Source organism: Pinus tabuliformis, chromosome 8, assembly GCF_031772625.1.
Source record: "Pinus tabuliformis cultivar Carrire ecotype Pingquan chromosome 8, CPIR1, whole genome shotgun sequence".
In the NCBI taxonomy this organism is placed as follows: domain Eukaryota; kingdom Viridiplantae; phylum Streptophyta; class Pinopsida; order Pinales; family Pinaceae; genus Pinus; species Pinus tabuliformis.
In genome coordinates this window covers 1491971198-1491984581 of record NC_142294.1, presented here as the reverse complement: position 1 = coordinate 1491984581, position 13384 = coordinate 1491971198, and the positions used below count along the sequence as shown (strand labels likewise).

Here is a 13384-nt window from a genome sequence, read left to right as displayed (position 1 = left end):
GAGATTTGTAGGGGGACTGACTCTTGGAATGACCTTTTATTTTTGGATTGGACTTAATTTCCATTCATAGTCTGCAGGCCCTCCTTCTAGTGCCAAAAGTGTTGAGGCCTCGAAAATGACTGCATCAACATGGGGGAAAACCACCTGGTCTGGATCTTAAGACAATTCTTTTGTTGTTTAGGTAGTGGCTCCGACTGGGGATAATGGGACTAGTTTCCCAATTAAAGGTGATTGAATGAATGTGTAATGCTTATAGTGGAGTGAAATAAATGGATTTGCAGCAATGAATCAAATAGAAAACACATGCATTAATCTACTCTATACTTTGGGATTATTTAACATTTATCTAGATGCGATCTATAATGATTTTCTTTAGTAAATGACAATATAGATTGCTCAAACACCAATGGAAATGAAAATATTTCAAGATGATTATTATGATTAAATAGTTAATTAAAATAATGTGTATAAATCATATCACATTTAGAATATCAAGGCAAATTGGTTAACATGTATTTAAAAATATCAATGACAGCGTGATCATAAATGAATACATATAACATTGTTATTTAAATACCATGTAATAAACAGTATAAAAAAGCAAAAATAAACCATTCTCCAAAACTATATTATATTATTTTTTGATAATAGCAAACAACTATCCTAAAATTTTGAGCATAGTTTAACTAATAAAGTAAATGGCTTTCTGACCAAAATTTAGAAATACAATTTTTAGTGATAATGCGATTTCATAGTGTTTAAAATAAGCTTCAAAAAATATTACACCCTGACAAAAAAACCAACTCAATATTTACAAATTAAACAACTTAAACCAATAAATTTTTAAACATACCTGCAACGTTTTGAACAAAATTAACGCTACAAAAAAAAAATTCATAAAAACAGACCAGTTGGACGGTAGCAGTTTCTAATATAAAATATGTTAGTTATCGTGAGAAAACACAAAGACAGTAATACCCGACAGACCACTACTAAAAGCCGAGGAAATAACAGTCGCACACATTGCACTACGACTACAAGTAAAGTCCCAAAGTTTTAAAAGCTGATTTTGTTGGAGAATAGCAATAATAATAATATATTTCCGTTAGATATGCTACTGAAAATCTTCGGGTGAATATTCCTTCCAAGAATGCCAAGTAACGTTTATTCAAGCTAATGATTGGAACACACAATATTTTTGCTCTGGCATCTCTTGTCTGTCTAACATAACTGGGGAGATCAAAACTCAATCATGTAATTGGTTGGAGCCTTCCGAGCCTTTCACAGAACTTCATAAGAGAGTTATTATTTAGTAAACTACTAAACCGTTATTAAAATGAAAATATAGCAGCAAAGAATGAAGGCATGAATTTTGCTGGCAACATAGTAACAGGCAAGCACACAGTAGCTCCGTAGTATGTGCAGTATCAACAGATGATTTACGGCTTGTATAAACTATTACAAAAAAACAATATGGGGTATGCAATATAGAATTTTTAGTGCAACACATTCGGAGCAAAAATATCCTCCAAACAAGTTTATGCTTGACTGTCCAGAGAGTTCATCTCCTTTCGTTTCTACAGGGAAAGCTGAATTCTCCAAAGATTGCCTATAAAGGGCAACCAAAATGCACAAGTATTTTTTCAGATCCATCTCTGCCTCATTTTAGTCCTTCTGTAGTTCATTATCTAATAACAATATAATCTCCAAACTATTAATAAACTGCTTTCATGTCATTTGCATATGATGATTTTGCCCTTCATTCACTTCGGCTTCTCCATCCGATGTTAACCTGTGTTCTGCCAAAAATAAACATTGAACAGTCATTCAGGTTTCCTGCGTGAAATATATAATTATTTAAAAGAGCCAATCTACACACAAGACTAGTGAATGCAGATACCAGAATTTCATCATCAAAGAACGATACCTGAAGAATTTTCTCCTCTGTTCAGACTGAAGTAATCCAGGAAAGATGTTGCCGGTACAGGAATGAATTTCACAATGGCTGCTAGTGGCCAACTGTCCCAAAAATTACATAAATTATTAAAAATAAATTCCAGGTAATCAATCTATAGGAATTGAAGAACACATAGAAGCAATGAACTACCCATTAACTAAGCAATTTCAGGGAATAATCTTTCAAACCTTATGAAGCCAATTACAATGCAATAGATCCATTTTTCCCAATTCAAGGGAGTGGTTGATGCAATTTTCCCAGCAAACTCAACTATCAAAACCTGCAAATTCATTCTGATAAAGCTTTAGAAGATTGGCAAAATTCAATGCAAGACCAACACAGCATTTGCTCATTGGCTAGTATTCAGGCACTTCTAATTTGATTTTGGTTTACTTAGACTGGGTCAAATGCCTGCCCCATCCTTAGTTTCAAGCATTTAGTCTACCATTCGAGGTATGGACTAATAAATAATTTATGAGAAAGAAAAATTCTTAACATCATGGCCTTTCAAATAAATCTGCTGCTTACCTGAATAACAAGCGTAAAGCTCATAATCCCAACGAACAAATGGCTTGAACGCAGTCCTTGAAAGATGTTTATTTGATCCGGTTTCCTTGAATTGAACTCATTGAATATCTATTGATGTGACCATTTAAAAGCAGTCAAATCAACGTCACAAAACAATCAAAACCATGAATTTTTTTTTGGGGGAAAAGCATTTAAAGAGAGACAATACTTCAGGAATATATCTGAAGTAGGAGAAAAAAACACTCAAAGCAAAGAAAAAATGTATAAGAGAAAAAAAATACTCGAAGCAAAGAAAAAATGTGTAACAGTTGAATCTGCAAACTTACTTGGCAAAGGACAAAGGCATTAAAAATTACTGTGTTTCTCACTTTGTTTGCACGGGCTGTGTTATCATGGTTTAGATTTAAAATGTCATTCCCCTTAAATGTAAGTAAAAGCAGGACTGTCACTTGGTAGAAAGCCTGCAAGCCATCAGTGCCTCTTAATATTACTAATATAATCTGAGATAATCCTTGAATTCTTATTTACTATGATGTTTTGAGACAATACTATATTTTTTATTCACCACAAAAAGGAAGGCGAATATATTACTTGAGTCATGACATTTCTCCACATAATGTTTGTAATGAGGGGTTCCCTGCAAAAGATATACGAAAAAAGTAAACAACAGTGATAAATTGTCGATGCCAGTGTTTTCACTATTCGAAGGAAAACACCAAACCAACACAATAAAAACATAGCCTTTCATTATATGTCACACATCATCTTCCAGAGCGGAGTACACAACACATCCTAGACACTCTCTTCATAAATACTTTTCCAGCAACAAGAAAATCGAGATGGCGCCCATAATCAAGATTCTGCATTAAAAACATATATTCAATGTGTGTACTCCTAGAACAATGCTCTATCCCGAATTTATAGAGCAATTTGCCATTGGCCCATTATAAATTAAACCACACAAGTGGTAAATATACAAACAATAGTTGGTAGTAGATCCACTTCAAACCTGCGCCTTTTTTCTATGAAATTGTTGAGTTCCCAAAACTCACTAGAACAAAGATTCAAATCCTTTAGAGTAAGTGCAACTCCTGTAGTTTGTAACATTTCCATAAGTATACGACCCTGCTGCACTGTTACACACTCAAATTTTCTTAGAAACCCCGCAAAATTGTCATTAAATTATTGTTTTATTAATTTAGTACTTTAGTTATACTGTTGATATGATTTGCTTTCGATATAGCTTGAGGTTGACTCACACCATGTTTTATTTTCTACATTTTCAAGCTGCTCTTTCTCAAAGGACTGCAAACGTCAGATGCATGCTTGATGCAAAAAGGTTAATGTTTTCACGTGTAGTGTTTGATAGGGTGTTTATTAAGTAAAATTTGAATTTGAAAATGGGCTTTTTTTTAAGGAAAATAACATTTTATTTTATTTTTCAGTGTTTTTTTAAATATTTACTTAAATATCTAGTCCACAGCGTAAGAATATCTAACCAATACCCACTTTGCATATTTTTTATTAGATAAAAATATGTTTTACTCAAAAATATGCAAAGTGCAAAGTGCGTGCTTATTTGATGTGGAATTATATTATGCATTAATGAATTTCTAGACTTACATTTCAGTAAAAATGTAACAAAATGAAAATATAATTAAAAAATTAGTTTTTTTTCTTTCACTTTCGAACCTTTGGAATAACATTATCATCTTGAATTTTATTAGTTTTTTCAAATCCCATTTTATTAGTACATTCTTATTTTAAAACCCATGTTTACCTCAAAATTTTCCAAATATTCCATTAGATAAAACATTTATTTATAGTACACACTTCATGCAACCTTGTGAATTTTATTACCATGTTTCCATCAAATCTTGGTATAGGAATCTTGTGCACATCTCTATTTCCTAGCTTTAGTGATGTACATGTTTCCCCGTTTTCCTCGAGGCAATGGACTATGTAGGGAACAATTTGGCAAATTCTATACATAAACCACTTCTCCTATCTTGTGAAATACTTGGTATGGTCCACATAATCTTGGCTGTGGTTTTTGTTTGTGCTTTTCTTTAGCAATATTCATATATAAGTTTGCATATGTTCAAAAACACAACCACTAGTTGGAATAGTATTTGAGGTTTATGTTTAAATTTTATCATCATAGGATTTTCAGATCATGGTTGTGAGGAATTGACCGCCTCTTTTCGAATCGCTCTCAAAGCGCACTTCGAGCATGAGAGAATCATGAGCAACCCAAAAGCGTGCTCTTGCAAAAAAAAAAAATTGCTTCCTAATTTTTTCACAAGTTTTTTGTCACAAAGATGTTTCAAACACAATTTTTTTCAAAGAAACAAAAGTGTTTTGAGTAGGCAACCTAATATTCAAACTTATGGCCCTAGTATTGATATGCAATTCATGGTAATGTTAAAAGTGACATTCTCCTTTATCTTTCATTTTCATCATTTTACTTAAATTTTTAACATTACCATGAAATGACTCGGGATGTTTGAAAGTGGTTTTGACTTTATTGGATTTCATATGGAGAAAATAGAATTTTAGATCGCTCAAAATCCAACACTTGTCAATTTTTCAGCATTTCAGGATTGGGGGGATTGCAATGTTTCCTTTGGATTTTGTCATGTACTAAGGTATGGGTCTCGTATTTAATCAAGAGCACCAAGCCCTCCATGTACCTTGATGTTAGTGACTTTGGTTGTTGAACTCCTCTATCATGACCCTACTAAAAATGTACCCATCACTCAAACAAAATTTTGACTTAACATGCTACATTTTTTCTATCTGATGTTCATTGCTTAGAGGGTGATATGAATGACAAAGATCCCAGGATAAGCAATGATTTTGATGATATGTAGCTATTTTTTATAGCATGATTTTATGGATGCTAGAGGTCATCTAGAGCCTATTTGTTAATGTATTTTTAGTGCGGAGATGGATTGCACTTGATGCTATTTTGGTTATGTGCATCTTTACATGTTATATAAATGAGAACTTGTAACTTGTGGACATTGTTGATGAAGATTATAACTTATAGATGATTGAAGTTATATGGTTTAATCCATGTTTTTATGTTTTTTATATCTAATTCATCATTCTACATGCTTTCATTAACATATATGCATCAAAATATATAAAAATAGATATTATATTAAAATTCTCTCTTGATTCACTCCCAACTTGAGAGCTTTTGAAAATGTTTCTCCCCACTCTCGCTTTCATTTCTGCTCCCCACTTCTGCTCCCACTCCCAAGTAACATTGTTTCAGGTCTACATTTATTGGATAAGAATTTTAAATTTACATTGAAATAAACAAGATGTGGTTAATAGTAGTTTTGAGGGTTAGTTCAATTGGTCGAGTACTCATTGCTAAAACACTTCACCAATGAGAGGTCATGGGGTCAACTCTCCTCGACCTCCTCGGGGTTAGGCTCTATCTTGACACCCTTGGGGTTAGGCTATGCTAGTAAGCATTTTGGATGTGACCTCTTTGGGTCAATCTGCCTAGATTTTCATCAGAGAAAAAAAAGAAAAGATGTGATTAATATTGAATTGAGCAAAGTGAAACAAACTTTGCATCACGTGAAAATAACACAATATTTGCCACAAAGCGTACAATCAAAGCGATCATTGATTGTGCCAATCAATGATTTGCACCAATAAGGAGGATTTGGACATCACAAAAGAGATTGGATCACAGGGAATGAATTTTTGTTTTCAACTAATTTAAAGGAAAATATTAAAGCATGTAACAAAAGAAAGAAGAGATACAATGTGGTTTATGCATGGAGTCGGGTTACACTTTTTAGCAAAGCGAGGGTGCATTTTGTTGAAAAAGGGGGAGCTCGATCCAACGTTTTTAAGCGCTCGATAGAGCAATCTTTAAGCACTTGATTGAGATTCTTAAGCATTTAGAGATAGCTCGATCGAGCATTAAAACAAACCCTCAATTGAGCTCTCGTGTAAGATGAGGTAACCCAGGATCTTGATCGAGCTATGGGTTCCATCAAGCTCTATTTCTCATTAAAAACCTCCTCGTAGTCTACACAAGCCATTTTGACAGATCACAAGGCAAAAGGAAGCTCGACCAAGATGGAGGAGTTCAATCCAGCTGCACAGTGACCCCACCAACATCCCAAGAGATCAAACCAATCAATGTCTGGAGCCTGAGGTAGGTTTCCTATCATTTTTTCTCTATTCAAATTAAATTATTTATTGCAAAAGAAATTAAATTATTTTGAAATGAAAACCCAGACCACAAAAAATAACCTAGAAAACCATAAAACGAAACCACCAAAAAAACCCTTGAAAGCAAACGAAAAAAAAAAAGCCTAGAAAACCACAAAAAAGCCAAGAAAAAAACCCTTGAAAACCAAAAAAAAAAAAACTATAATTTTTTTTATTTAATTTTTGTAAGTTTTCAATGATTTCAATGGTAGCATGTTTATTATGATTTTTTCCTGATTTTGAATGGTAAAAACATTATTTTCTAGTTATTTTAGGTTTTCAGGTTTTTTTTAAGAATTTAATGAACTAAATTTTCAAAAGGTTTTGATTTTTTGTTATTTAAAAAGAATTTTAAATTTTGAACAAAGTTGACCAAAAATATGCCCAAAAATCTCCAAAACATAAAACAACCAAAGTACAAAATAAATAAATTAGGAACTTAAGATTGACATAATGAATATAGTTTCTCATGATGAACCTCTATTTATTAAATAAAAAAATTTATTTCATTTTTTTATTTTAAATTAAAAGAAAATAAAAATTAGGAGGAGAGTTCGAGTCAGTTAGAGACCTCCAATAGGAGGAGAGTTCGAGCCAAGTGGGTAGAGGGAGCATATGCAGTCATACCTCCAAGTGTGAGGTGGGGCGATGTGAAGCAATAGTTCCAAGAGTAGCAGAAATTTGGGCAAGGTCCATTGAGGTGTTTTTGTCTTATGCATCATTACCTTGCTAGAGGGGCCCACAATATTTAGTAGCAGGAGGATCAATGTCAATCAAATACTGAGGAGTGCAGAGCAAAGTTGACAATAGAGCAAGGGACTCAGTAGCAACACCGTTTTCCCAGTAGACAACTGCAGATTGATTTAGTGATTATTTTTATTTATTTTTTATTTTATGTTGCAGTAGCAACAACAACAGTAAGAAGTATTGCATGCAATACATTTCAGAGGTGCTGGATCAGGGTAGATGTGAATCTCTTTCTTGTTGAGGGGGAGTGTTGAAAATGCAACAAGAAAAACCCTGATTTAATTTTCCCTTGAATTAAATTAGGAATAAAATTGTAATTCCATATCACAAGAAAACTTGTACAAAAAACTAAGTTAATTTGACTTAGTTGGTTCAGTTAATTCGAGTTGAGGGTCTAACTATGGTCATGTAGAGTGTATTCTACTTTATAGGAGCCCTGGTTGAGTTTAGTTTGAACTGTAATTAATTAATTCAGTTTAACTGAGTTAAAGTCAGTTAAACTAGTTCCAATTGATGGAGGAACTATTAGGAGGTTAGACAATGGGGTGTTGCTTCATGTGTTCAACTAGTTAACTGATGATTCACTCATAAATAACGCATGCATGTCATATCTGGGAGTTACCCAGTTGAAATTGGAGTTCAAGGGATGTGTACTATTAGTTATATAATCATCCAAATCATACAGGTGGAGCATGTAGTTAGAGGAAGAGCCTAAAGGAACTGCATAATCCAATGGAGGAAAATTCCTATTAAATAGGGGCCTAATTCTTCATTGACAACTCAAGGAAATAGGGACTTGGGTAAGAAGAATATTGGTTAATTATTGGCCTAGACTTGTCTACGAAGCAGTGAGACAGGTAGAGTTAGTGTAAAGGTTGCTCGGGCTTGAAAAAACCATTGTAATCTTCTCATATTTTTATGACTAATACAATATAAATTTAGCAAGGGTTTTAAGCTATGGATTTCCCTAGTAAATCATTGTGTAATGTGTTAATTGAATTCATTCTCTTGTATCCTTCGTGATTTCTCGATCGATTAATTGTTTCCACTGATGAGTAGAGTAGATTCAAGTCTATTTTTTTAGTAAACTATAATTAGCAGTTTGAATCTACAGGGAATTTCTACACCAAGCACTCCTCCCGGTAATGGTGAGAGATCTTGTATGCGCCTAGAGTAGCGGGTAACCCTTGGGTCCCATAGTAAGATCATAGGATAAGTTGATTAGGGGTATTTTCTTTATGAAAGCCAAAAGAATCACATACATAAGACATAATGAAAAATAAATGGTTAATTTTCACTTTAATTATAATGTGTGAAACAATCAACAATAAAGGTTTTGTGAGGTTTTTCATATAAGAAAAATTCTTAAAAATACCAAATGTCCTTCCGTTCAACTAGTAACTAGGCCTTGTGAAGATTTTATAGTAGGGTAGTGGGGCCACATCATGAAAGTCATTGGCGATGCTTCCAGCATCCAAAAACCAACCAAGGTATGGAGAGGGTTATAGTGGGGGGTAGTAGGGCTACATCCCGGAAGAGTTGGCGACGCTTCTAGTAGCCTGACCAGAATCGCCTCAGGTAGCTCGTGCTCCTACACCTGCTACCTATAGGGAAATGTGCCCTAAGATTTGGCCACTAAGTTACCTACGTCTAGTGGTAATGAGTGAATCTCAGATTATGATTGTCATTTTTGGACCCTTAACCCCTACCAGGTGTCGGGAAACAACAAGGAGGTTTGTGATAATTTGCCAAGTAGGCCTTACCCCCTCCATGGGTTTTTCCTCATTACTGGATTTGTCACTCGATGATGTAAGATTTTAAGCTCCCTAAAAAACAACTTCTATGTTTCAAGATGAAAACAACCATGACAGCTTATGTGCTTCCTATCCTCGCAGTCCTAACTTGAATTATAAATTATCATGTGGCCCCTATGGGGAATTTAATGTGTTTAAGTTAAGGTTGTTTTTAGAGAGTCTTTGCTTCACTTAGGGTGTGCAAAAAATGTAAACTCAAAGATACTAAGTACAAATATTCTAAAAGAAGATACCTTTTATACCAAGTTTAAGTGAGATTAGCGCGTGGAGTAAAGGTGTATGAAAATGAAATTGTGAACATACAAAGTGTGAATTGCAATGATGTGGATATGTGGTGATCCTTTACAGTTCTTTTAATTACACTATGTGATATTTTTTCCTTGAAAGAAAATAAAATATGTGTGGATAGTGGGTCACTTACTCTTTCCACGTAACTTGATTTAATTAAATCTTCCAAAAGAATCATTCAAATATATGTATACTTAACTAAATTAATATGAAATTTATTAATATTTAATCAAAATATACAAGTTGATGTCTGGAACAAATCATAGTCACATGAAACAATTATAGATTAAGTATATTCATAACAAATAAATTTCATCAAACCAAGCCATTGAAATAACTCAAATTTGTTGTTTATGCATAAATCATGATTTAACTTCAAGGGATGCCACAATTGAGAACACCCAATAGAGGAACCCCCATGTAAAGGATAAGAAATTTGCAAACTAGTTAAAGGTATGCACTTTGTAAAATATTTGCAGAGTCAATATACCTATTTTCTAAGTAATATAGTCACACAAGCAATAATCTCTCTTCACTGCCCCCAAACACATGTTTAAGAAATGAAAATACTTAACCATTTGGGCATAGGATTGAAGGGTGTGTGATAAAGGCCATCTATTGTTAGATGTAACCCCAAAAATTTACTAGTGAATCTGAGTTTGAAGCTTTGTTTGGTTTCACAAGAAGTCACATTTCCCAAGTGAAGCATTTGGCCTTTTTCAAAATTAGTTCTTTTTAAAAACATTTTTTTCATTTCTTCAAAAGGCTATATAAATCCCGAACTAAAAATGATCCCTACTGTAATAAGGATGACATTATATTTTTTTCATATATCTCATTCACAAAACATTTCAATTAAAATCTAGTGCCAAGTAAAAGGGATGGTGAGAAGAGAAGGAAATAGATTTAAGTTATTGAAAAAGAATAGGTGTTAGGAATAAAATTAGAAGAATTGGCGAGTTTACTAAAGAAGCCAAAGAGAGTGGCTCAAAAATGAAAAGAACATGAAGATCTAGCAAAGTTGACGAAGAAGATATTGTACATTAATAATTTGCAAGGTTGTTGAATTAAAGACTAATATAAATTATAATTTATTATTATATAAGAAGTCTAAATACATATTGAGGGAATTATTACTAACTTAATGATATGGAGAATGTTTTGAATTTGAGATAATGGGTGATTCTTGAAAAATGATTATCAAATTGAAGAGCCAAGTTTATTTTATGAGAGAAAAAAATATATATACAAATTTAATTATATAATATAATTTGTGACTAAAAATCCATACAATACATAAATACACACTCCATACAAGAAAGAACCTATTCAACTAGTTTTGAAGTATGTTAATATTTGAAAGCCTACTACACTAGATCAAATTAGTTGGAAAGACTTTTCTTCATTAGAAGAACCATATCATTTAGGATTTAAAATGTATAACTAAAATTACTATAAAAAAGTAGTTAGAAGAACTTTCTTAAAGGAAGAACTTATCATAAATACATAGAATTTCACAATTCTAAACAGAAAGTGGAAGAAATTGTTGATAAGGAAACAAAAATAAATCAAGAGATAGAGGTTTAAGTGGATTTAGAGAACAGGAAGCCCAAAGGGTTAGCTCAGTTAGTCAAGTTCCCATCGCTAATTACCTCGTCAGTTGGGAGGTCACAAGGTCAAATTTCCTTGACGTCCTTGGGGTTAGGGTCTGCTTGTTTCGCCAGCGGGTAGATCCCTTCAGGTTAATCTGCCTCGATTTTCTTGTTGATGTATTGGATTTAGAGAACAGGGAAGATGCTTCAAGGTCTTATCAACAATGGATGTACATTGTTATCATGTTTGGTGAAGAGGGGCACAAGTGATTTGATTGTTTTTTTTGGGATAATGTACATGGAAATTTTAGCACAACAATCAAGTAGGGAACAAGGATGGGTAAGAGGATTTAGAAAACTATATGTTACTATAGGGAACCTTTTTAATGCACGTGCAAAGACAGATTTCCAATGTTTGAAGCTATGTTTTCAAATATTTTCATCAAATCTTGAGAAATTTTGTTGGGTCCCTATAATACTAGTGATTACCCCATTACTATTGTAGTTGTATCCCTTATTAATATTGTTGTGCTCCTATTGTTCCCATATTGTTATTATTGTGCCCCATAGAATCTCTTTATTGTTATTTTTGTGGCTTTATATTATTATACTTAGGTCGGCGGGGTTATATTGTGACTCCTTAGACTCCTATATATAGAAAGGAGGTTTTGTCATTTGAATCATCAAAGAATTGCTCATTTGTGTAATGTAAAGGAGGTTGCCCCCTCAATGAGGCTGAATTCTAAGGCATTGATCTCTCTTTTCTATTTTTTTGTGAGCTGGTTTCATAACATTTGGTATCAGAGCTTTGGATTCTAGGGTTTCGCTGCTTTAAACAGGTCATCGTGGCATTTTCGCTATAATTTTTTTTTTGCGACATTTCAGAAGCTAAAAAAAAACCATTTGAGAAGAAATCGGGTTGAATCTCAGGTCCAAATTTCAGAGCTTTTCGCGCTATATTTGCGGAGATATGATCTGAGGAAGTTGGTCTTTTTGCAGACTCCTGAATTACATTCCAAACAGGGGATCTAAGGAAAATCTTCATAGCTTTCTCTCTGAGCATCAGATTGAAATTTCGTAGGAAGATACAGAAAGAGGACGGACTGTAGTTTCTTGTATATATTTTTCAGAGCCAAAGGTCAAAACAGTGACTCGTGGCACGTTGTACAAGTTTGCTCTACTGAACTAGTCTATAATTAGGTCATCTTGGGAGATTGTGCATAACTCTTCCTTGGAGAATCCAATTTGGATCAGACTAGTGGCATTGGAAAGGGGACAGAGAGGGCTACTACAGGTCGAAATTTTAGAACTGGATGATTTGAAATTGCAAAGATACATTAGATTCAATATCAAGCTTCTACAAAGTGAAAAAAAGGTGTAGTTTTTTTGAAATTTTTGCATAAGCTTGGTTTGAAAAATTAGTTTGAATCGGTAATTGATGCCTCTAGGAAAGAAAATGCAAACACCTAATAAGCAACCTGAAAGCTCTAACATGACTCATGGAGAAGAGGAAGAAATGCAACATGATATATCAAAATTACGAAACCAAGTGCAACAAGTGTCACTTGCACAAAAAGCAACAGAATCTAAGATGGATGGTTTAAGGAAAGATGTAGAAGCTAAGATGGATGGTGTAAAGAAATGTGTAGAAGCTAAGATGGATGGCATGAAAGCTAAGATGAATGGCATGGACGATAAAATTGATGGCATGGATGATAAGATGGAATAATTGAAGATAAATATGAATAAGTTGCTACAAGAAATAGTCACTAATCGTGAAAGGGTAGTAAAAGAAACTCATGATGAGAACAAAAGAAATGTTAATCATGATTCCATAGACTCTAATGTTGGATCCAAGACCCACCATATTCCAAAAATCTATATGAAGAAGTTTGATGGCAAGGGTCCCGCAACATGGATATTACAGATGGAACAATTTTTCGATCTCAATAATGTGCAAAACACACAAAAGGTACGTATTGCAACTTCATATTTGGAACCAAATCAGTTTGTATGGTATCAATGGCTTTGCTCTCGTAAACAAATTATCACTTGGGCAATTTTTACAGAAGAATTGACAGCACATTATGAGGATACAAAAAGCAACATTTTTTTTAGCCAATTGATATGTCTCAAACAAAAGGGTTCAATAATAGAGCACATTGAGGAGTTCCAAAAATTGAACATAAGGGTAAAAAATATTCCAGAGGAACATA

At 33.5% G+C, this 13384-nt stretch overlaps 1 protein-coding gene across 1 annotated transcript; it reads right to left on the bottom strand.

Annotated features, from left to right (window-relative positions):
• Positions 1 to 1420: 1420 nt before the first annotated feature.
• LOC149241473 (calcium-transporting ATPase 10, plasma membrane-type-like) lies at positions 1421 to 3232 on the bottom strand. The gene is made up of 6 exons (XM_089367528.1): positions 3077 to 3232; positions 2812 to 2946; positions 2486 to 2593; positions 2146 to 2237; positions 1928 to 2019; positions 1421 to 1799 (listed from the first exon to the last, which is right to left on the bottom strand). The coding sequence occupies exons 1-6, from the start codon at positions 3221 to 3223 to the stop codon at positions 1729 to 1731; spliced, it is 645 nt and encodes a 214-aa protein (XP_089223654.1). The 5' UTR covers positions 3224 to 3232; the 3' UTR covers positions 1421 to 1728.
• Between the last annotated feature and the right edge of the window lie 10152 nt (positions 3233 to 13384).